The sequence below is a fragment of the Leuciscus leuciscus genome, assembly GCF_965113295.1.
Source record: "Leuciscus leuciscus genome assembly, chromosome: 3".
Lineage (NCBI taxonomy): Eukaryota > Metazoa > Chordata > Actinopteri > Cypriniformes > Leuciscidae > Leuciscus > Leuciscus leuciscus.
Window position 1 is genome coordinate 65,524,317 of NC_138727.1, and position 26,223 is coordinate 65,550,539.

The following is a 26,223-nucleotide window of genomic DNA, read 5'->3' on the forward strand; positions in this document are numbered from 1 at the left end:
ACTATTTTGGTATGATGAACATTCACCCGCCAGTGTGGCGGATAGCCTTTTGAGATTTACTCGCCAAACGGAAAATCTAACCGCACTTGGCGGGTGTTAATTGACCCTGGCTGCGGGCCAATAAAAACTGGCCAAAGTTTGGACACCCATGATATAGACCCAGTTAGATGGGGCTTCGAAAATTGACTACCTCGTCAGATGACGTTTACTACTTTTTACTGGCCTTAATTTGGCATAATTTAATTTACTACCTTTTACAACCCCGCGGAAACCCTGGTGTTTTATCCTCAGGATGTTACGTAATCTCTTTGATTACATACATTTTAACTAGTAAAGTGTCCAAAGTCCTTTCAGCATTTGTTGCCCACATAGGTACACACACGCAAACTCGTTTAGCATTGAAAAACCATAAACCAAAATCCAGCAAAGAGGGGTTCAGTGAGTGTGGTGTTGAATGTGTGTAAGTGTATGTGTGTGTCTGAGACGATGTAGAAGGGCAAAGTGCAGGACTCATTAAACTTATTCCTTACCTGATGATTCCTCTGATATATCAGCCCGTCCCGCCCCATTCAGCCTAACTGAGAGCAGTCAGGTCATTGTTACTCAAGCCCAGCTCTCTCAGAAGAGTTTGAAGCAACGTACAGATTCAACAATTTCACAGGACTGATAAGTGTGTTTGTTGATGGACACTGCAGGAATAAACACAAATATTATAAATCAACTCAATGTATACAGACAATGCACATTTTTCATTATAGTTCAATTGAGAAACACATTGATAATTAGATCAAACAACTGTTACTGGTAGAGAATGTCAACGCAATCTGCTGATTCTTGGTTCTTACTAAGAAAACAAAGAAATTGACTGTTTGCTAATTTTATTTGCTAACTCACCTTGAATAATGACGATATTTGTCGATGTTTCTTGCACCTCCTCTGAACTGTCATCTTGACCAGAAGCTCCTTCCACTTCTGAATTTTCAGAAAGGACTTTGGGCACAGAGTGATTTAATCTGAATTTCAGTTAAACCACACCCACTTTTGGAAAATGCCACCATTACATCACATGATCCAGTTAAATTACACACAGGTGAGCAAATGTCTTAGGGATTGTAATCCAGGGGTTTCAAACCGTTTCTAGATCCTCACCAGCATATTTGCCATGTTTTCCTTATTCGACACACTGAGCTCTGGTCACGTCTACGAATAATGAGGAGTTCATTCAGCCAGGTTCAATAAGAGAAACATCTGCAATGTTCAGTGCTGAGGACAATCCAGTATCAGTGTGGAAACACATGCAGAAGTCAAAGTGTGACATTAACTTCTTCTCCATAGAAACGACACGCCCACATCGCCGTCCTGTTTAGTGTTTCTCAGATAGTGAGCGAGTCTTCCAGCTTATCTATTCTTCTACAGCAAGAAACAAACTGAAGGTTTAATACATGACGGGCATCAAAGAGGTATGATTTCATTTTCTCTCTATTCCACTTGAGAAAGAAAAAATTCTCTTTTAAAAAAAAGTGATTGGGTTTTTTGCTTGAATTTATACATATACAGTGCACACAAAATACTCTGTATAACTGATTCAATCTCCATTTCTGCTGTATGCTCACCGTATTGAAGTCAATGTGTTTGTGCTTGTGGAATGTTAGAGTGACAACCAGAGAATCTAAAATTATGACACAAAAACCAGGGGATCATATTACAGAAAGACCTTAAATTTGTAATCCTATCTTGTCTGTTTGGTAACCATTGCAATTTCGGTAAGGACCTCATTTAGGACAAAAGCTATTAAAGAATGACATTTCTTAAGTGCATTACCTTATCTAAAATATGGATAGGAACATGGTATTGCAGAAGCATCCTAAAAAATTTCTTAACTTTAGGACAACCCCAATGGTGTCCTAAATTCAAAATTATTTGAAAGCTAAATGTAAAATTCACATAAAAATAGTCCTGTCTGAGAATGGCATCACATGTATTGATGATACAAGATGAAGAACAGAGACTTTTGATGGTGGAAAGACTTGATGGTGGTGCACTTTGATGACAAAAAAACTAATAAATAATTACAGACTCCCATGAAATATAATGACAGGCTTTGCCTTTTCTACCAAGCTTATCAAAACTTTTTCTGCAGAAATTAATTAATGCAGCACTTAATTAAAAGCACACCTATTTGGTTTCTCCATTTTAATCTCTAGCGTTTACTTCACAGCTGATTGACTGCTTGGTAACAGAACTGAGAGTTGATTACCGAACTCGATGGAGCGGTTTAAGATTTACAAACAATATGCTGACGTAGTAAAGTTGCTATACCTCTTCTCTTTCCAATTGGTGATATTTTAAACAAGATTATGGAACAAAAAGAAAAAGATGACTTGAACAGCTAGTAAGAGACAAAGGGCTAAATGAGGCAGACAAACAGATTAATGATCATATTAATAATAATAATAGAACGCTATCTGGTTCCTCCATACTGTAGTCGTCTTCCTCAGAACGATTAATAAACTCAGATCCCGCGAGTAGATTTTACTCGACGTAAAAGAAAAAGATTACCGCGCGCTCAGCAGCAGTAACATATGCAAGTCTGTTTAAACTTTTCCAGTCAAAGTATAACAAATGAAACGAATTACAGAAACGTTCTTTAACACTTTCTGTATGCTAAATACACTCTTTGCCCACTTAGTCAGCAGTTATTTGGGTATATTTTCTCTCAGAATCACCAGAAAATAAAGTGCGACATCACTTTCTGATCTGCCTCCATCTCTCTCTCTTCCTCCCTCTCCCAATCAGAATTATCAATACCCGCGCATGGGCGGGAGCAAGTAAACCAATGTCCAATCACAAATAAAAAAACATACATGCTGATCAAACCCACATGTTGAGAGAGTACACCTCACATAAACTTTACCGTAATCTGTATAACATTAATACAAGTGAAATGCTGTACAAATATAGAACCACGTTTACGTTTATGACAGTTTAACCCTTGAAGGTCAGAAACATTTTCATATTAGAAATTATGCATGTAGGAGATAATAAATAACCCTAACTGGGCTACACTTGTCTTCAAGAGTAAGAGATAAACTGTCTCCATTTCAAGGTTTTTAATGTCACAGGACGATGTTGAAGTCTTAGGCTTTGTGAAATTTGGCACACAGATAGAGGACAGTCTAAACATTAACCACAGCAGTTTTGGAGTCTCTAACTCAATCTCTCTAGCGCCACCAAAGTATAACAAATTTCACCCTATGACGTCATTTTCTGTCATGACATTTTTTTTGAAAAACATTTTTTAACTCCTTCTAGACTGTTCACAAATATCAAACCAGATCATCTTCAGACCATGCCGAAAAAAAGAAAAAAAATTTTTTTACTAAAAAGGAAAGGCTTTACTGGTTTCAGACACCAGATGAAACACATATTTTTTTTGACAGGATTCAGATCTGATGTTTCTGACATGGAAATCCATCCGATCTAACAAAATGCTTAGCAATGCAGTGAAATATACTAGAAGATATATGTCTAAATACTCCACTTCAGTGTACAATGTTATTTTTTATCTGTTTTCAATTGAAATATAGTTCATAATCATATAGTTCAATTAAGTGTCCTTAATTCACTGCTTAAATATTGGTCGAAAAGTTTGCAATTCAAGTATAGCTTTATAGCATATACACAGTATATACACTATATACACACACATTTAAAGAAAGCATATTTCTATGAAACTCTTATCTTGTATTTTAATAGATGCCTATATATTCCTCTCTCCTCCTAAGGTACAGGACCATGATGGAAACATTAAATGAATTAGCCCACCTGAGAGACTATGGGTTCGGCCAACCCTGGCCCAGACACGGACTCAAACTCCTCTACTGGTTTGCCAATGACTGTGTTTCTTTTGGCAATGACAACGTCATGCTCTCTGAATGTGACCCAGCCGATGGTGATTTCGGTTTTCACTATTTTGAGAACAGATATGACGAATATGGGGATAAACTTCTTCCAGAGATAGATTTCCCTTACTATGTGGTTGGCAACCTAAATTCACCAGGAGCTGAAGAACTTCCTGAATACGTCACAGAAGACAACTCTACTGACCAGCACAACAGCAACACAGACCGCATCATTGTCAGTCTCTACGATGAGGAGTGGTTTCATAGAGTTTATGTGACTCAACACCACGACCGCTCAAACTACGATCCAAACGCCACTTACCGGATCTCCAGAGGCCTTCTCATGATCATCAGGAGGATGCGTTTAAAGGAATTACTGGAGAAGATGAGTTATTACACATATATACGGCCTGTCTTACCAACACCTATCTTCAATTACAGGCCTCAAACTACAAACACAGTCAGACCAAATTTCACCGCAATCACTCCATCATCCAGTGATTCCGATGACAGTGAGCCTCCTGAAACGCAGAGAAATTACACCACAACACAGATAGATGAGGACAAGAAAACAGGTTATTACACATACATACAGCCTGTCTTACTAACACCTGGTGTCGATTACAGGCCTCAAACTACAAGTACAGTTAGTCCAGATTTCACTGCGGTCACTCCATTATCCAGTGATCCAGCACACAATAAACCTTGCACAGCACAGATAAATTACACCAAAATCCAGTTAAATAACGACGAGAAAACAGGTTATGACACATACAAACAGCCTTTCTTACCAACACCTGGTGTCGATTACAGGCCTCAAACTACAAGTACAGTTAGTCCAGATTTCACTGCAATTCCTCCATCATCCAGTGATCCAGCACACAAGCAGCCTCCTTCAGCACAGAACAATGACATCAAAATACAGTTAAATGACAACGAGAAGACAGTTTCTTTACCAATACCTGTCGTCAATTACAGACCTCAAACTACAAACAAAGTCAGTCCAGAATTCAGAGCGGTCACTCCAACATCCAGTGATCCAGCACACAATGAGCCTCCTGCAACACAGAACATCGACACCAAAATCCAAATAGATGATGACTCGTCCTCACAACACCACTCAGACAATTTACCCAAGAAGAAGGGATTATGCAAAAGATTCTGCACCATACTTTAAAACAGACTATCATCTGCTGCTGCACTCAAACGCTCCTGGGAAATCCATACGATTCTTTAGCACAGAATGTGCATTGCAGTGATTTTGGTTGGACTCAATGGACAATTTCATATTTCCCTTGCCTACAAAGACAGAAACAAAAAATTAACTAACATTTATCGTAGATTTTTATCAAGACTAATGGGAAATTTGAATAAGATCTCAGAACAGCTGAATTTCTTTTTGTGAGTCACCATTGCAATCACCATTCTTTTTCACCACATAAAAAAATGTGAAAACTCAACATTCACAAACTGATGGTTAATAATTTTCTTCCTGGTTTTGGAGGCTGTGTGATCACTGGTACTTCTTGCATTCAAAAGCAGCTGGATGAAGCACAGCAGAAAAGCACAGAACTGAACTGCTGTTAATGTAACATGACAACATACAAATGTAACTGGCATTGAATTTGTCCTGTTTTTGCAAAGACGTCGGTATAGTACGTTTACATACACTTACAATTAATCAGCAGACACTGACAAGTATGTTAAATGTTTAACTAACAGCCCCCTGAGTTCTGCTTGTGCACATTTAGCCTTTTTAAATGCAAGATACTAATATTACGAAATCAGACCTTATTGTAAAGCTTAACAGAAAATTCTCAGTTTTGAATAAATATTTAAGTTTTATTCGAGAAAACTGCAAAGATACTCAAATGACAATCACTAAATGGATATATAACGCTCTCTATGATGAAGAAATGTAGGCAAGACAGACAAAAAAGCAACAGTTTCATAATAAACACAAGTTTGCTCGATTCTATTAAATAAAATGTGTGTATGTTTGCATAAAAATGAATCACTGCGGTAGATATTGCAGAGCGAACTGAATTCAATGCAATGGAATGACTGTAAAACCAGGCCTGGTGTTACAGTGGTGCATGTCACAAGAACAGACTGGAGAAAGTTGTTATATTATACAATTTTAAATACTGTTTTGCTTTATGTTATTTTTAAATCATTGAAAACAGGAAATACTGTATAAAGCATCATCAATGTAGCGACTGATGTATAAATCCTGTTCATCACAGTACCAGTGGACTCCTTTGTTAGATAAATATTATTAGGGTTCATACACATTTTTACAATAAAATTCCATGCCTTTTCCATGACTTTCGATGCATATATTCATGACCTAATGCTCCTTGAAAGTCTATGTATGCAATGTAAAATTATAAAAACCCATGTTAAAAATGTATAGCATCTCTTAACTAAAATGAATGACTATTAATGCTCTTTGTTTGCTTGCTATTTGTTTTGACAAGTGCAAGCTGTGACGGTGCCAGACGTTTAAACCACGCAGAGAACATAATGTCATGTGACTGAAATCTAAGTTGTTTCATTTGTTTAACCAATATTATCTATTAAACCAGGGCCTGAATTTCATTTAGGAACATTTTATTTTATTTAGTAATCAAAATGTAAAAATAACACAAATTATTCAGTCAAGAGCAGTGAGTGATTTTCTCTTTTTCTTCTGTTGTTTGATTAAGATTAATATTAATGACAGACAGGAGCAGGAATATTAGGCTGCTGTCACTTTAAGACCTAATGCACAGATCCAATATACTGATGCACACGTTTTCTTTCTCAACTGTTTATGTCCACTTAAGACATAACCAACATTGTTTATGAGGATCCTCACCAAGACAGGCATTTTGACAACATTTGTGTGTATTTGGCGTTTAAGCGAAATACGCTGTAAAAAAAGAACTCAATGTGGGCAGCTTTTTGCGAGGCGACTTTATGTGTGTGCGCTTTGAATGTGAAGAGTGCACAGAATACCGAATACAGAAGAATGCGAGTACCGAACGGTTTAAAATTTGATTGGTGCAAATAACTGATTTTATCTGATATTCTGACTATGTGGATTAATTTACTCATAATAACCTACATACTACAGTGAATAAACGTTTGTGGAAATTTCCAGCATTATAAGCGCAAAACCTGCATAAAACGATGTGCAATAGACGCAATTCCAGGGCGAAATTAAGGCCCTGATTAAACATATATTCTATTATACGGATATTTGTGAAAATAATTTCCATGTCTTTTTCAAAACTTTTACAGGCCTGGAAATTGCAATCAAATGACTTTTCCAGATTTTTCATGACCATACGAACCCTGGTATTCAATCGAGGCCACTGCTTACGTATTAATTCCATTAATCTTACATGAGGTACAGAGATTTCCTTACATAACTTTTAATCATTAAAGATACATTTTGTAAATTGAAAAAATGTATGCGTGTAAACCAACATTTTTATTCTATGTATTAAAAACAGACTCTTTACCTTTATTGCTACTTAATATATGATGTGATGCTTTTGACAGAGGGATGAGGGGAGGAGGAGAAAGGGATTGAATGTTAACATCACATCATGTAAACATAACACTGGTAGAAGTCTCAGACTCAGATATATTGCCCTTTTTATCCTTTTATTTTTCTAGTTTAATCCGCAAATGCTGTGTAAAAACAACTTGAATAATGCCTTTCTGTAGTCAAGGTCGGAAGGCCTGCAAGAGTCTAGGGAGTCAGATAAAATGTTCCCAGTTAAAAAAAAATATTTACACACGTAAGAGAAACATATTATGGGATGTTGAAAAAAGACCAATGTGAATGAAGATGAATATGATACATGATAAAAGGAAGTAGGAGGGCTTATGATAATGTTTTTTTTGTTTTTTTTATCCAATCAACTTTGAAAGACTTTATTCAAGCATAAATGCATATGTATGATTTTACAGAATAAATTCTGTATTTTAGAGCTCATGTTTCGTAGCTCTCTGATGTATGCTTCGGTGTAAAAGAGACTTCAGATACATTTTATTTGATAATTTTCAATTAAAGGCAGGGTCGGCAGGTTTTTTCTAAATGAAGATGAATAAAAATTTTCCAAATTTGGAAAAAAATTTTTTTTCCAAATTTGTTTAAACTGTCTTTATATACCAATACATAATTAAAATGTAAGTACTCTGAAAAAGAGAGTATAAAAATGGACTGTCTGTAGTCCTCTCAGGGCGCAATAAACACAGCTACTTTTTCCATTCGGAACGAATGAAATGATTGGCTGGGCGACTGTCACTCTCCCTCGCTACCATGGCTACCACCCCTGCTGCTACAGGAGCTGCCCACATGCGCACACCCGTTTGACTCGAGGAGAGGAAGAGGCACGGAAGCTAGGAAGAATCACAATTATGGCAGAGAAAGACCCGTCAAAATTCCCAGTACCTGCATATACAGGTACTCCAGCTGAGCGGTCGGCGTCGCGCGTTCATGTGTTTTGGGGGCGTGGCTTTGGAAGGAGCCCAGAAGGGAGGGGGTGGGAGTGAATGGAAATAAGTAGCTGTGTTTACTGCAGTCCTGAGAGGACTACAGACACTCGATTTTTATACTCTCTTTTTCAGAGTACTTACATTTTAATTATGTATTGGTATATAAATAAAGTTTTGAAAAAAACTGCCGACCCTGCCTTTAAGTGGCCAGACTTTAATTTTACTGGTGAATTTTGCCACTTGTTTACCCAAAAAAGGACTTAAAAGAGAATAATGCAAACAGAAGAGATTCATCCAAGGGAGAAAACACTAGTAGAAAAACACCCAATTATTTCAATGGGACATACAGGTACATCAATCATCACAGGGAGCCTGCACTTGTCAAATTAGTTCATGCCCTCCTTGTTTCCTACTGTAAATGAACTTAAAATGCAGCTTGCATTAGCTTAAACTGACTTGGCCTGATTTCCTCATTGTTCCCTTCCTCACTGACCTTCTGTTTTGATGTAGAGTGTTAGTGCACTTTTTAGGCTGTGTGGGACATCCGACCTGACGTCTTCTGCTCAATAAACACCTGAAGCGCCACCTGGAAATATGTGAAAATTAATTAATTGATTGATACAACCGACACCACCAATGCTTTGTGGTGTCGGCTGTATCAATCAATGCAAGGTCCATAAAGACATGGATGAGCGAGTTTGGTGTGGAGGAACTTGACTGGCCTGCACAGAGTCCTGACCTCAACCCAGTAACACCTTTGGGATGAACTTCAAATGGTAGCTCTACTTCAAATCTGTTCTAATCATAAGTAACATCAGACTTTAAGCCAGTTAGTTCATACATTTTTACTCCAAAAATTAAAACATTTCCAAAGCATATGAGAAAAATGACAGGCACAAATAACACAACTTATACTCTGGTCTGTAATACTGTACAAACAGTGAAATGACCCAGTGATGCTAGACTAAATATCTAGACTACAGGAACGCTGCTCAGAAATCAAATTCAACTGTTGTATATGGTTCATGTCAGATTATGTCTTTAAATCATAATTTTTATAATGATACTGTGATATACCACATGGCATGAATGATGAAAGCAACGGAAGAAATAAAGCCTTTTTGACAGACCAAGACATTCAGGAGCAGTTTGTTCTTTAGCATGTTTCTTCTGGTTGGTCTGGAAACTACCTACCCAAGAACTACAACTGACTTCAGCCACAGCCTCGAAATCAACTGCAAATAAAAAGACATTAAATCTGTGAAGATCTCAGCAGAGGAGGATTAAACAACTCCACAAACAGCATTACCAGCTTCACTTATTACTAACCAGACTGACTTTATTTCTGTCAGTCGTCTACAATAGCAGAATTATACAAATACAAAATATTATTGAGAATTAACAGAGGTTTAGAAGTTGATGATTATTGAGTTTTGTTTAAGGTCACCGTGATTGTGATCAGTGTTCACTTTAGTTCCTGCGGTGCGAACATGCCAAAAAGTGAATACTTCCACCAACTTAAAGTAACTACGAAAACGTTCATTCGGTGGGAAAGCTCCTTACAATGATTCAGGAGCAGTTTGTTCTTTAGCGTGTTTCTTCTGGTGGGTCTGAAAACTACCTAAATAAGCGAATCTCTCGTCGCAGATGGAGCAGCGGTAAGGCTTCTCTCCTGTATGAACTCGCTCGTGAGTCTTCAGGACGTCTAACCGAGCAAACGTCTTGTCACACTGAGAACACTTGAATGATCTTTCTCCTGTATGAATCCGCTGGTGATTTATTAAGGTATCACACCTACTAAAACTCTTCCCACAAACGCTACAGTGATACGGTCTTTCTCCAGTGTGAACTCTCTGATGATTTCTAAAATGAGTCGGATTTATGAAGCTCTTCCCGCAGTAGGAGCACAGGTACGGTTTCTCTCCGGTGTGAATCCGTTCATGGCAAGTCAATTGAGATTTTTGACGGAATCTTTTATCGCAGTGTGAACACTGATACGGTTTCTCCTCAGAGTGTATTTTCTGGTGTACATGCAGATTGCTTGAGTTTGTGAAGGTTTTCCCACATTCGCTGCACTGGTACGGCCTCTCGTTGGTGTGAACGCGCACATGCTTCTTCAAATGGGATCCATGGTTGTAACTCTTCTCGCAGTGAGGGCACTTGTACGGCCTTTCACCCGTGTGGATTCGCTTGTGAGCAACAAGATTCGCTTTGGTGCTGAAATACTTGTCGCACTCGCTGCAGTGGAAAGACTTTTCACCAGTGTGGATTCTCTTATGAGCATCAAGACGTTCTTCGGTGCTGAAATACTTGTCGCACTCACTGCAGTGGAAAAGCTTTTTGCTGTGTGTCTTTACATGATTTATTAGACCTGAAGAATTTAAAAAATCCTTCCCGCACTGTTCACAGTGAAACTCTTTCGTCATGTGCTGTTTTGAATGACGTCTCTTCTCTTTTGAGGTAGGAAAGCTGACGTCACATGTCCTGCAGGTGAATTCTTTCTGTTCTGTGTGTGTTCTCTCATGTCTCGCTAAATTTCCCAGTGAGCTCAAAGTTTTCCCACAGGTTACGCAGGAAAAACTCTTGACCTTCAGCTGCTCTTTTGATGTTGTGACTGTTTCTCCATCAGAAGATGAACCAGTGTCCTCACCTGAAAGGAACAATAGGGTATATGTAAGTGAAATTTATCAGTGGATCTGAGAGTCCAAGAAGATGTTGCTAGCTAAGAAGTTCAGACAGATGGTACACCATTTAAGCTTTAAAGGGAACATATCATGAAAATCTGACTTTTTTATGTGTTTAAGTGCTATAATCGGGTCCCCGGTGCATCTACCAACTAGGGCTGCTTTTTGATAATGGAAAAAATCATAATCATGATTATTTTGGTTAGAGATGCACCGATTGATCGGCTGGTGACCGGAATTGGCCGATTTTCACGTGATCAGCCATGACCGGCAACCGGCCGGTCAGTCTTACATATGCTGATTTTATGCCGGTCAAATGCACTCGGGCGCCGCATTATTAACCTTTTGAGCGGTACGGTCTCATATATGGGATTCTTATTTCTGTGCCCCTGAGAGTACGGTGCCACATCTAGAATGTTCAGTGACGTCGCATCACTGCCAGATTCAAACTGTGCTTTCGCGCGTTGGCTGGCGCTGAGCCAGAGTCGGACGCGTTCAGCGCTGTCATATATCACAACTAAGCAGTGTTTTCAATCTCATAATGTTTATTTTAGGTTTCAGATATTTAAATACACATAAGCACGAGTAAAACAATACATTTGGAGTTGTAAAATACACACTGATGTCTGTGCAAGCAGAAATAACAATCTATTCAAATATAATTTGCCGACGTGTGTTATTCATATCAGACAAACATAGTGGAAGTAACTATAAAGTTTACTCTATTCTTCTCACAGTTCACCGGCCGCTTTCTTGCATTTATTTCGGGAGAAACTGATGAATTCACGTGCTGTAAATCCGACTGACAGGACAACATTGCGGCGCCAATCTCATAGATCAGGGTTATTTATAAAGGTTTTTAAACGACCAAACACACTCACTTACACGTATTTGAGAATCGGAATATCAGATAGGCTAGTTGATGACATGGTAAGCAAGTTTGTGAATATTTTGAATAAAAAAGGAAAAGCGAAATAAAAGCGACACGTCTGTCATACAGTATTATTGTGGCTGCGGTGTATCACGTGACGCGTCGCCATGGAAACATTAAAGGGAACGTTCGCCTTGAAAAAACTCACTCTGGGGGTGTCAGTTAGAATATTTTAAACTTACGTGTGAAAGGGTTAAAGAAAAGATAGAAAATAAATATATGTGTGTGTGCTGTAAAGTGGTTAGAAAAAAATTCAATCGGAATCGGCTAAAATCGCTATCGGCAGGTCAAACTCAATGAAAAATCGGAAATCGGAATCGGCCTAGAAAATTGTAATCGGTGCATCTCTAATTTTGGTCAGTATTGAAATCACGATTATGTAACACGATTATTTCACATGACTTTGGGAACGTGTTGCATTTATTAAAAAGGCACCTTTCAAACAATTCTTAAAAAAAATCGAAATTTGAACATTTATTGTACTTTTTGAACTATTAAAAAAAAATATATATAGCACATAATACTTCAATAAGTATTTAAATTTTCCCGCAGGTCTACCACTTATAATGCGAGAAATTCCCCCACAAACATTGATTCACTTTAGCAAGTAGATTGAATGAGTTGGGAGCCAAAATTGAAATTGAAATCGAAATTCAATTAATTGCATAGCCCTACTACCAACCCAGAGAACGTGAAAAGTGACAACCCAATAACTTTGTTTTGGTAAGCCTCTGCAATCATGTTAAAAAATATGTAGGAAGAGGATCTTATTATAATATTCATAATAATAATACCAAATCTGCACGTTTCCACCCACGGTGTCGCCATTTCGGAAGCAACAACAGTGTAACCAGTTCTAACGCAATGGCAAAAGTTCAAGCAAAGCACGTAAACTGTTCTGTCGTTGCTGCAAAGACGAGCACTGAACACTATCTGACCAAAATCTGGCTTATAAAGACCTCAGGAAACTGTGACAACTTGTGTACAAGTTAAACATGAAGAAGGTACATGCAAGCCGATAAGATGATCAATGTAACTCCACAACAACTACACAAATGTATCCAATAACCATTCAGAAACGTCCAGGTGCGTCTAAAAGTGAAACTCTTCCTGAGTCTCTCCGTAAGGCTGCACTCGCTACTGGTTATTTCTGGGATTCTGGATGAGTGAGATTGGCCTGTTTTGTTATTGCCGGAGTATCTGAGGTAGAGATCTCCACAGAGCACCCGAGACCCGAGGACATGGGATCCTTCGGGTCCCGGGTCTGTTTTACATTGTGTGTAATATACCTGAGTCGATCGGACTCGGAGAACACCCGGCCGTGATCAGAGTCAGTCACCACTGCTTGTGTGTTTTTTGTAACTTGCAACTTGTAAAATTAGGATAAGAAAAGTGTGAGCCAGGAAATAATGTTTAAAAAAACACAAATTGCACTAAAAAGCTCTTCAGGTTGCTCAAGGCAGCTAACGTGAACGTGCAGTCTCAAGCGCATCATGTATCTATGACAACCAGGGACTTATTCCGCCAAGCCACGCTTTACACTTCTCCAAACACTTCTTTACTACTCTCCCATTTTTATTATAATAAGAATGAACCGTCTTGTTTAATCTTAAAGTTTTGGTGGTCAGACTCAGCGCAGAGAGCACAGAGATGATAGCAAATAAATAATGCTGACGTCAGCGGCCATGGCACTGAACGAGCAATCGTTATTAAAGTTCAAAGGTTCAAAAGTTATTATGCAAGTTAACTCGAGTCGAAATGGAAATCTGCAAAGTCGCATTTGTCATCCGTCACCGTGACATCAAGTGGACTTTTGAAGCTGAAATAATGAGTGGAATGAGCTTGGAATAACGAGAGGAATAACATGTATAGAACTTTCTTGTCGGAGGATTGTAATGAATCACAGTCAGTCAGGTACAAGGAAGGAAGACGACGGCTACTAAATTTTATAAAATTCGGTTCCGGGTAGTACATTTATGGAATTTCTCGGATCTACACAGGTCCGGGTCCAGCTTTTGAAATAATAGACGGGTCCGGGTCGGTTCGGTGTAGCACATTACGGGTCTCTTCGGGTTCGGGCACGAATTTTTGGACCTGTGTAGACCTCTAATCTGAAGCTTGTGTAAAGGCTCTGCCCTCTTCTAAATGGAGGCGGAGCAGCAGCTCATTTGCATTTAAAAGGATACACACAAAAACGGCACGTTCTTGCTCACACCCAAAAAGGGGCAAATTTGACATGCTTTAATAATTGATCTGGGGGGATTTTGAGCTGAAATTTCACCGACACATTCTGGGGACACCATAGATTTAATTTTGTGAAAAGGGGCATAATATGTTACCTTTAAAAACAAATAACAAATATTATATTTCCTCATGCTCCTCAAAGGGATCATGAATAGACAAAATAAAATGGGTCCCAACAGGATGCCTTGGGGTATCCCACAGCATCCAATCATCACCTTTACAGTCCTATCTGAGTGGGATGATGTGAGCCAATCTAAGGCAGTGTCCTTAAGGCCGAATTCATCCCTTAGACATTTAAAAAGGATAGCGTGATCAACTGAAACTGCAGCGCGAGCTTAGAATAAACAGACCGCTATCGTTCATTGGTGTGGACGCAAATATAGTTATCGTTATAGTTATAGTTATCGTGCTTGGTGTGAACTGTCCTTTAATATTTTGGACTATATCCACAAGCTCAGAGAGGGATATTGGTTCAAACTGATCAATCAAAGCAGAGCAAGCAAAATGAATAAATAAATTAATCTCCGGGTCTCCGGTGTACCATCCAGAAGTGGTAAGACCATCATGTTAAACAGAGCATTGGGATTTTATTATTATCATTGTAATTAGATTTTTTTTTTCTCACTCAAATCGTTCAGTTTTACTATCGTCTGCCATTATGTTCCCTATTATCTGAGAAGATCTGCTGTCAAACCTGATCAGGAGCATCAGAGACCAACAGCCAATATGAACCTGATCCTACAGAGTCTCTGCTGAATGACCAATGAATCACATTCAAGTGTCATGAAAAACAACAAAAGATCATGAAAGAAACACACCTGCAGGTATAAACTCATCATCATCCTCATCATCATTCTGATCTTCCTCCTCCTCCTCCTCCTGGCTCTGTTGTTGTTCCTCTGCTGTGGTTTCTTCTCCTCGTCTCTCTATCAGGTTCCTGCAGTCCTCCAGTTTGACGGAGCACATCTTCATCTGCTGTTCTCCAGCGTTACAGTCAGAGGTTTGATCAGCGGATCCATGATCCTGAGCGTCAGTATAACACAGTAAAGTGAGGCTGAGCTCTGAGTCCTGTGTGTTTCTGGATCTCCAGACTGAATCCTGAGCTTCTGTCCCATCAGTCACACACACTGAAACCTTCTCCAGATCCTGACAAACACATCATAGATCAACACAAATAAAGAACAACCTGTTGATATTAGCCTCATTACTCGGCAGTTATCTCTAGTGGTTATACTGGTGATTTGTTTGCATATTTTACTTCTGGATTAACTTGAGATGTGCATAAGAAGTGAGAAGCTAACAAAACTTTGGTCTGATTGAGCTGAAGGATGAAATGATGAGCTTCTCAAACCTCTCTGTTGGGTTTGTCTCCTCTTTCTCTCAGCTTTGCCTCCAGTGACGCCACCTCTTTCTTCAGCTGACAGATTTCAGTGATGAAATCCTCAATATCCAGCATGGACAGATCAGTTCCTACTGATTTACAGCAGATCACATCCATCTGCACTGTCATGGTCAACATCTGAAGACAAACATCATCATTATTACAAGAGGCATTTATAATAAACTCAAAAGAGTATTTGCATTTGATTAGGTGTTTTTTAAACTATTGAAACTATGGTTTTACCATACTTTTACTCTATTTTCTTCAAATATTACATACCTCATTTCATCTCAAAGACAGTTTTTCTTTATCATTTTCACACAATAAATACTTAAATTAAAGTGAATGGTCAAACATTAATAATAATGTCAGTATAGCTGTTGTTGACAACAAACTTTCTTCAATTTAGAGTAAACTGGTAAAGTTCATTGCTGTCATATGACCACAATAATGTTGTTTAAAGTGGTCATAAGAGTTTTACCATCATTTACCTTTACAATTGCTTTTTATGGTGTTTGATTGTTCCAGACAACTTTAATGCCACCTTTACAAAACAAAAAAGTTTAAATCTAGTTTTAAAAAGGTAAATTTAGAGACGAACAAAAAGACAGCAAAAATATATATGGTATATATACAATACTTTTTTCTTTCGAAGAGGAATACTATAATAAATAATAAGATTACCTCCATTTAAGACATTTACCTTTCTTCAAATCTTTCTCAGATTTCTCCTCGTTTCTCCTTGAAGTGTAAATCGTTTAACTGTCCGGTACTAAAACATCATCAAGCACACAATAATGTAAAATCCCATCATTGATGTAAAACACGATAAACACACACGGGCTGAATATGTTTACCAACAGAACAACACTCGCGAGTTGTTCGCGGTTTCACACAGCAACTGATGACGCATTTCCGCCTCCTGCTGGACTGGAGCGACTGTACAGCTCGATACTAGTCGCTTGTTTTCAGGACTCTGAATTATTAACGTAATGTATCTTTATTGTCCCAATAAGGTGGCATCCATTTAATAATTTTAATAAATATAATAATTTGCACTCAATATATTATTATTGCATACTGTTTTACAATACTGAGGTGCATCTGCCTCTATTCGCACTAGGTATAGCATCTAACTACTATTTATATTGCAAAGAAAATGGCTTCTGCTAATTTTACATAGTTTAGATAGAATCTGTTGCTATTTTCACTTAATGCAAAGTGAGCGCTGTCATTATTTACCCATTTTGTGACCACAAAGGCCTTTTGCTGATAAAAATATGCTCATTACAGAAAATTACTTTTTTGTAATTAAGTTTTTTAATTACTTAATTATTTGCCAAAAAATCTGACTATGTTAAAAGAGAAGAGACATCAATATGCATGAATGCTGATATTATATTAGGCTTCATTAGCTTATACTCTGTAGTTTATAAATAAAATATTTTGGTTACAACATTAAAGTTAACATGACAGTGTTCTACATGTTCTTAAACAAAGTCTGTGTTTTTCCTCGGCCGGCTTTTGTGTCTTTGGGGAAATTAATCTTAACATACATTAACAAACATGTTGTGCTTTTCTTTCATAATGTATGACGTGTTCAAAGGAAAATCTACAGGTGAACATCCTCAATGGTTTGATGTACAGTAGATCTGATGTTGGATGTTCACAACACTGTATTTGTGTGTACAAAACATTCATTTGTTTACATATATGTAGGCCTACTGTTGTAAAAGACAAATTGTGTTTTTCTCTGAAAATAATGTGGGCTGTTGCTGAGACCACAAATAAAATAAAAAAACAAATGAAAGAATAATATCTGTTCTGAATCATTCACACGCAAAGTTGGAGGTCATGTGATCTGTAATGATCTATTTAGCTTTTCACTAGAACACATTCAAGTTCAAAACCCATCAAGAGCACAACCACATACAATAAGAAGAAACTCTTATTTCTTCAGAAATGTACTGTGAATGCTTGGATGCCTCTGTCTGAAATCCAGATCTCAACCTGACTGAGCTTCTACTAGAACGCCACTGAACGCCACTTTTTTAATTGGGTGGTGTAATAAAAGTAATATAGATACACTAATGACTAATGACTAACACCTGTGAATAATCAAACAATGAAAACATAACACATGAAACAAGGAGGCACATGATAGGGTCACATAAGGGCAAGGGAATAACATGACAAACCACCCAGCTGGCACCTTGACGTCAATTTAACATCAATACGACATCAACATTGATGTCAAAATTACATCACAAAATAGGTCAAAAATGAAAGTCATATTGACGTCAAAGTGTCGATGTCAATTTGTTGTCAAGATTTTGACCTCTGCTGATGTCATTTTGATGTTATTTTGATGTCAATTCAACATTTATTTGACGTCAAGATGTCATGATGTTGATCCGATCAGGCACAGGATATAGACTAGCGTCGGTCAGACTTGGATTTTGGTTGAAAATGAAAGTCGGGTTGACGTCTAAATCCAATGTTTGTTTGACGTCAAGCTCCAACGTTGGGCAGTCGTTGAACTTTGGTTGGAATAAACCAAACAAAAAGGTGAAATGCATGGCCGTACACTTATTACCAGCTTCACTTAAAACTAACCAGATTTACTTTATTTAATTTCCAGTTTAATGAAATCATATGTTGTATTTTAAAGTCACCATGATGGTGGTTAGCGTTTGCTTTAGTTGGACTCTTGAACCTTGACTCTTTAATATAAACATTTCTCTGGCTGCTATAATTATGTGTTTATAAAGTACAACTGTTGTAGCTAAAAAAAGCCATGAGAAAATGAGATCGGGTGATGTTGGCTGTTTATTGGTGATGATGATGATATTATCATGTAATTGCCTGAATCCCTGATCTTATTCAGTGGCTAATGCTTTGATTATATGGGACTTGTGGTTTTAAAACTGTTTTATTCATAATAGAAGTCATTTGATTCTACAGCAAATCTAGCAGTGTTGTTTATCAAATAATATACTTGGTTTTTAAAAACTATTTAGTGCACAAAAACCTTTCATTATGGCATTACTTAGATGCACACAGACATCAAGAAACAGCATATGAATCTCAACAATGGTGACAATCAAACAAAATATCCAGATAATCAGATCAACTCTGAGCATAAAACAAGCTACAAAAAATCCAGCTGCATAATTTATTAATGCCGCAATGCATGCTGGGAGATAAGGGTGAGTTTTGATTGGTGGTACCCAGCATGCACTGCAGCATGAAGCATTTCATTGATTGTCACCATTGTTGAGAGTCATACACTGATAGTAATAATGTAGAGGAACATGTTGAATGCACTAAATGTTTTTAAAATCCTTTATATTATTTGATTAACAACATTGCTCTCATGCTGTAACATTAAATGGCTTCTGTTATAAAACAACATTATAACCAAAAAGTCCTATATAATCAAAGCATTAGACACTGAATAATATCAGGGATTCAGGCAATTACATGATGATATCATCATCATCATCATCAACATCATCAATAAACCACCAACATCACCCGATCTCATTTTCTCTAGGCTTTTTTAGCTACAACAGTTGTGCTTTATAAACACACAATAACAGCAGCCAGAGAAATGTTTATATTAAAGAGTCAAGGGTCAAGAGCTGTAGCGTCTGGACCAATCAGACACACACAACTTATTCATTTATTTAATGAATAATCCAGCAAACTCACTCTCCCAAATAAGGCCTGAAACGTTCCCCAAATGAAGCTAACACACTGGCAGGACGCGGTGTCTTGTTATAGGACACACACTGAGACTGAGTTTACGAGAGAAAGGAATGTCCTGAGAGCTGCGACTCTCACTTAAACTCTTGCAGAGGAAGAGAAATAAAAACCCTGTTAATCCTATATATTCTATATATAACCACTTGATAAATGTGTAAACATGTATCTAATTTTCCCACCTCATGATTTTCCTTTTATGTGGCTGTCTTTTGTATTCTTGTAAACTCTATTGGTTTAATGTTTCAGACTTTGTATATGGTTAACCAAATAATTTGTGTGGCGTGTTTGGTATCTAAAAAATCCAATCTTCGCCAATTTGTAAATCTACATTACATTTTGCTAACTTTGTGACGCATTAGTATTATAAGCATCTTAAAGATTCTTGTGTTAAACATCCAATCAGATTACATTTCCCTCCAAAGGAAAATCCTCTCATTGGCTCTTGCACCTCCAGAAGGTGTTACTTCTTCACACTTTAAAAACCCAAGATCAGCTCTTAGCTCTCTCGCTTAGTCCCTTTCTGAAATGCTGACGTGAAGATGATGCTGAACTAGAAGCCTCTAAGGACCCACCAAGCTTGTGCCAGGCTCCGGCCTTGTCTTTCCATTCACCAAAGATACTTTGGAAACCACTGGTTTTCTCTCATCAAGCAAAGATCAACTGGAGCCTCAACAGATTGCATCAGGACAGTTTAATTCAAATGGGCGAGACATGCAAGTATCAAACTTAGTCTCATTATTTGATACATTAAGTATCCTTACCCCTTTAAAGGAAGGGTGTGTTGGAACTAAACTGATGGTTTGCTCAAGGCTGTTGATCTGCTGAATTTCAAACAATGCTATAACTTCTTGCTTTCCTGTATTCTGCCTCAGCTCTCTTTCCCGGAAATGTACATTTCTTAGAGTTAATAAACAATTAATCCTGAGTGTTCACGGGACAAACAGGCTAATTGATTGTAATATTAATTTACGACAGTAAGTTAATTATATTAACTGATCCAAATATTCATAATCAATTATAACCAGTTATTAGTGATTATTAATATTTCATAGAGCTAATTTGCTACAAGCACAACTAAAGCCAACGCTAACCACCATCATGGTGACTTTAAAATGCAAAATATGATTTCATTCAAACGGAAATTAAATAAAGTAAATCTGGTTAGTTTTAAGTGAAGCTGGTAATAAGTGTACGGCAATGCATTTCACCTTTTTGTTTGGCAAAATGACATCAGCAGAGGTCAAAATCTTGACATCAAATTGACATTGACACTTTGACGTCAATATGACTTTCATTTTTGGCCTATTTCGTGACGTAATTTTGACATCAAGGTGCCCGCTGGGCAGGAAACAAGAAGAAAAAGTGATGATAAAATTAAAAAAGCAATGGCTGACTGTGGTGCATTGGGGGGCCTGGGCCGTGGAGCAATGGCAGACTGGTGCAGTGTTTACTTATATTTGTGTGTGTGTGTGTGTGTGTGTGTGTGTGTGTGTGTGTGTGTGTGTGTGTGTGTGTGTGTGTGTGTGTGTGTGTGTGTGTGTGTGTGTGTGTGTGTGTGTGTGAGGCGTGGGCGTGATCGAACTGTGGAAACATAACAATATACTCCGTCATTTTGTTTATACAGGACATCATTCAAACTGCAAAGTGTTTAAGTTGCTGTTAATTAAAATTTCAAGGAAAACTAATATATTAATCTGAAATGTAGCAAATTTTCAATTCATTCAGGTACAATTACCAAACATATCTCAAGGTCTTTTTGTCTAATTTATTAATTTAATTAATAAACTAATTATATAAAACTATTGTCAGTGCACTACAAATAAACTGGTTCTATGCCTTTACTTTATTAATAAAACTTATTTAAAAAAATAAATAAATACAAGGCTTAAGTAATTAATTTGTTGTTTGGTGGTCCAGCCTGAGACATGCTCAAGCCTTCTGCATTTTTGTTTTGCTTTTCCCTCCATTGTACCGAACTCGTACCGAACCGTGATGTCTGAACCGATGTATGAACCGAACCGTGACTTCTGTGTACCGTTCCACCCCTACTGTAAACATTTAATTTAAGTGTACAAGTGCAGATTGGTCGAGTGTTCAATAAATGTTTTTGTTGAGAAATTTTGTCTATCTTAAGTAATTATTTGTGTTACATTTTATCTTTCAAATAGAGGTTAAAAACAAGCACATATCGGCCAAATATCAGCCAAAATAAATCGGCAGCATTTATCGGCCATCGGCCGTCCCGGATTTCAAAAGATCGGCATCGGCATCGGCCTGAAAAAAAACACTATCGGTCGACCTCTATTGGTTAGCAAATTTTTATTCAGTGTTTTCATAAAAGCCTTATTTTTTATGCTTTTTTTTCTTTTCTTTTTTTTTTCTTATTTGTAAAACTTTAATTGAACACAGAACCACAGCAAACAAATCAAATAAATAAAGTCAAACGTCTTAACATAGCATTTAAATCCGGCTACCCGCCTCTCTCTGTCGTTCTGTGTACCTGGCCTGTACCACTAACCTAGCTATCTTCGGAGCGTGTGTCCCCCTTCCTCCTTTCACATAATGGTATGATCCTAGTCTGTCCTCCCATGTGATTGGCCGCATGGTGTGCCCATCCAAATAAAGTCCCCCATACACAAAATAAATATATTTGAAATATATTTTCAAAATATAATTTTGGAATATATGCAAATATTTGATATTGGCCCAATAAATATATTTTAGTTCAATATATGTAAATATATTTTCATATATGTTTACATATATGTTCATATATGTTTTAACTTTTGCAAATTGTTTCATTTGAATTTTAAAAAGTTAACATTTTCACAAACAACACATTTTCAGTTTATTTTTTTAGATAGACCACTTCATCTGTGGATAGTGCTCTGCCACTTCCCCCAGCCACATTTTTTCTACTGGTCGGGGATCGAACCAGCAACCCTTCGGTTACAAGCTCGAAGCCCAAAGCCCGACGCCCTAACCAGTAGGCCACGGCCCTTTACTGACTTTATTGGTCTAAAATGACAATTTTATGTAGGAAAGAGCACACAGAATGCAGAGTTTTTTCCCCTATTTTTACAGAATTGATTACAGTTATTTAATAGTGTGTGTATGCAGTGTTAGACACTGAGTTCTATCTATTGTTTAAGTGCACTTCACTGTTGGAGTGTCACTGTTATACTTGCATCATAAATATTGTGCATATTTTCAATATTTAAATGACTTCAGGAAAGATATCAATAAAACAACAATAAATCTAATACAGTGAGGAAAATAAGTATTTGAACACCCTGCTATTTTGCAAGTTCTCCCACTTGGAAATCATGGAGGGGTCTGAAATTGTCATCGTAGGTGCATGTCCACTGTGAGAGACATAATCAAAAAAAAAAATCCAGAAATCAGAATATATTATTTTTTAACTATTTATTTGTATGATACAGCTGCAAATAAGTATTTGAACACCTGTCTATCAGCTAGAATTCTGACCCTCAAAGACCTGTTAGTCTGCCTTTAAAATGTCCACCTCCACTCCATTTATTATCCTAAATTAGATGCACCTGTTTGAGGTCGTTAGCTGCATAAAGACACCTGTCCACCCCATACAATCAGTAAGAATCCAACTACTAACATGGCCAAGACCAAAGAGCTGTCCAAAGACACTAGAGACAAAATTGTACACCTCCACAAGGCTGGAAAGGGCTACGGGGAAATTGCCAAGCAGCTTGGTGAAAAAAGGTCCACTGTTGGAGCAATTATTAGAAAATGGAAGAAGCTAAACATGACTGTCAATCTCCCTCGGACTGGGGCTCCATGCAAGATCTCACCTCGTGGGGTCTCAATGATCCTAAGAAAGGTGAGAAATCAGCCCAGAACTACACGGGAGGAGCTGGTCAATGACCTGAAAAGAGCTGGGACCACCGTTTCCAAGGTTACTGTTGGTTATACACTAAGACGTCATGGTTTGAAATCATGCATGGCACGGAAGGTTCCCCTGCTTAAACCAGCACATGTCAAGGCCCGTCTTAAGTTTGCCAATGATCCAGAGGAGTCATGGGAGAAAGTCATGTGGTCAGATGAGACCAAAATAGAACTTTTTGGTCATAATTCCACTAACTGTGTTTGGAGGAAGAAGAATGATGAGTACCATCCCAAGAACACCATCCCTACTGTGAAGCATGGGGGTGGTAGCATCATGCTTTGGGGGTGTTTTTCTGCACATGGGACAGGGCGACTGCACTGTATTAAGGAGAGGATGACCGGGGCCATGTATTGCGAGATTTTGGGGAACAACCTCCTTCCCTCAGTTAGAGCATTGAAGATGGGTCGAGGCTGGGTCTTCCAACATGACAATGACCCGAAGCACACAGCCAGGATAACCAAGGAGTGGTTCTGTAAGAAGCATATCAAGGTTCTGGCGTGGCCTAGCCAGTCTCCAGACCTAAACCCAATAGAGAATCTTTGGAGGGAGCTCAAACTCCGTGTTTCTCAGCGACAGCTCAGAAACCTGACTGATCTAGAGAAGATCTGTGTGGAGGAGTGGGCCAAAATCCCTCCTGCAGTGTGTGCAAACCTGGTGAAAAACTACAGGAAACGTTTGACCTCTGTAATTGCAAACAAAGGCTACTGTACCTGTAATGGGTAGAGAAAATGGGCGCATATATTAGTTTAATAAAAATAAAAAAAAGCCTTCTTCTATTTTTTTACTTTTATTATACTTAAGATAACATTCCCATGTATTTCACTTCATGCCGGTAGATGGCGCTGTTGCACTGCTTCACCGTAGTGGGTTGCCGTGGAGACGGTAGCTTGAGCGCTCAGAAATAAACATCCAGCGCTTGAGAAAGACATAATTTCTGTATCTCCACTTCTTTCCAACCCACAGGTATATTTTTAAACCTTTCCAATCTCTGTCAAAAGGTATCGAAAGAGTATATCACCAGTACGGTTGTTTAGGTGATGAATGTTGTCATGTTCCGTGTAGAAAGGTTATAATGCTGTTTTTATATTGACTTGCAGCTTTAGCTAGCGAGCTAGTTTAAGTTAGCCTGTCACCGTCAGTGAAGGTTCCGTTCTCTCGTCTTTTTGTACTGACTGTAAACAGTTGTGTCAAGTGAACATCGGTTTGTTTAAAGTGTAAGATGTAATGTCTACATATTTGAATTTGCTATAGCAATTGTTTCAAGATATAATATAATCTATAGTGTCATTTGTTTATGTATATTTTATATATTATACAGTAAGACTGGTATCTATTTCACAATATGTTATTAATGGGTTTTGTATTTTATTTAATATATACCAATGCTTCACATATTGGTTTGTTTATTCCATATTATATGGTCCATGTAATGGCTAAAGTTACGGTTTATGATCTCATAGTATTATTGAGATATTTGATCCAAAAAAAAAGAAATAAACATCCAGCGCTTGAGAAAGACATAATTTCTGTATCTCCACTTCTTTCCAACCCACAGTGCTATCCAGCCTGTGGCTTTGTACCTGCCCAGATTCCCCTAGGTCTGAGGCCGGTAACAATTGGGGGCTTGTCCGGGATTCAGCTTCGAAAAGCGAGGTGAGCAGTCATTGCAACAGTGAGACCAGGGGTCCAAGCTTCAGGGAAGGCTGCTGGGTTGAGCGTCATCCAGAGAGCAACAGTCACCGGTGAGACGTCACGATGACTACAGTAGCCCCACGGCGAATGCTGATCTTCCAGATCATCAAACAGCTTCCAGCGCTGAGTTTCAGTCAATTGCAGTTGGTTGCCAGGTCAATTGAAGATGGCGGTGAAAGCACTGAGGGCCTCTGTGAACCAGAGCTCTATGACTTCATCATCGACTACACCAGGAGCGAGAGGTTGAAGGCGATGGAAGATGAAGGCATGGCTCAACTCCTCTCCCTCCAGGACCTGCTGCAGGAACTGACATCGACAGACTCCGGGTCTGGTGAGGTCTGTGTTTCCACTGTTCACATGGACGGCACACTGACGCCTACACATCAACTATTACCTCCCTCCACAAGAGACATCCACACACCTTCATCCATGGACATGCACACACACACGTCACTCATGGACAGGGACATTCATGTACCTATTACTACGGGGAGGCAAGCCCAGCCAAGCGTCACTGGCACCCGTGGTGCCCACCATGGTAGGACAAGCCTGTCCTCAACTGTAACAGACCAGGTAGTAAGACTGTCTGATGTTACTGCTCTGCTTCCACGTAGAGAGTGTAAAATACATGGTGGTCAGGTATCTGACATGGGTTCTGAGATATCCTTTAATGGTCTTTGTAAGCAGATTGATGCTGCTTTACAAGAGGGGTTTAGCGAGGCTGAAACTATTAGAGCTGTACTTAAGATAACTAAGCCAGGTACATTCAGAGAAATGCTCACTAACCATGATGATCTAACAGTGAAGGGGTTAAAAAGGTTTCTCCGCTCTCACATCAGGGATAAAAGTGTAACCGAGCTCTTTCAAGAGCTCAGTAATGCTAGACAACATGACAGAGAGAGTCCACAGCAGTTTCTCTACAGGCTTATGGGGTTAAAGCAGAGAGTCATTTTTGAGTCACAGCAACCTGGTGTAGAGTTTAGCTATGACAGAAGGCTTGTACAGGGTACTTTTCTACACACACTCTACCAAGGTCTAAATGAGAGAAACACTTATGTTAGACATGACATCAAACCTTTCCTTTCTGACATGCAGGCTAGCGATGACTTTCTGTTAGAACAGATGACCAAGTCCATGACTGAGGAAGAGGGGAGGTTAAAACGCCTGGGTGCTGTAGCTAAGTATAGACCGGTGACTGCAAGCAGTGC

The 26,223-nt window shown here is 38.4% G+C and overlaps 3 protein-coding genes across 6 annotated transcripts in view; 1 reads left to right on the top strand and 2 right to left on the bottom strand.

The window, feature by feature from the left end:
- The window catches only part of LOC309495377 (protein NLRC3-like), a 43,920-nt gene extending 41,470 nt beyond the window's left edge, over positions 1 to 2,450 (bottom strand). The window contains exons 1-3 of one of the 2 annotated variants that reach the window (XM_082165077.1): positions 1,614 to 2,449; positions 895 to 1,410; positions 531 to 689 (exon numbers count right to left, since the gene is read on the bottom strand). The gene's annotated coding sequence lies outside the window, so the exon portion shown is untranslated. Of the gene's footprint in view, positions 1 to 530; positions 690 to 894 lie in introns of both variants that reach the window. The other variant, XM_082165078.1, reaches the window with a different exon arrangement.
- The window catches only part of LOC309495465 (microfibril-associated glycoprotein 4-like), a 102,551-nt gene that overhangs the window by 62,462 nt on the left and 13,866 nt on the right, over positions 1 to 26,223 (top strand). The window lies entirely within an intron of this gene.
- LOC309495427 (uncharacterized protein) lies at positions 8,025 to 16,542 on the bottom strand. 2 transcript variants are annotated; one of them, XM_082165212.1, is made up of 5 exons: positions 16,318 to 16,542; positions 15,604 to 15,771; positions 15,071 to 15,398; positions 10,015 to 11,043; positions 8,025 to 9,628 (listed from the first exon to the last, which is right to left on the bottom strand). In XM_082165212.1, exons 1-5 carry the CDS (start codon positions 16,321 to 16,323, stop codon positions 9,435 to 9,437), a joined length of 1,725 nt encoding a protein of 574 aa, XP_082021338.1. In that variant the 5' UTR covers positions 16,324 to 16,542; the 3' UTR covers positions 8,025 to 9,434. The 2 variants fall into 2 exon arrangements, with proteins under 2 accessions (XP_082021338.1, XP_082021339.1); XM_082165213.1 differs by having other exon boundaries at positions 9,491 to 11,043; positions 16,318 to 16,540.

Coding starts and splice junctions, on each gene's coding strand:
- LOC309495427 (XM_082165212.1), bottom strand. Junction 15,399..15,603: donor GAGACAAACCCAACAGAGAG/GTTTGAGAAGCT, acceptor TGTGTTTGTCAG/GATCTGGAGAAGGTTTCAGT. Junction 11,044..15,070: donor TGATGAGTTTATACCTGCAG/GTGTGTTTCTTT, acceptor TGTTCCTTTCAG/GTGAGGACACTGGTTCATCT.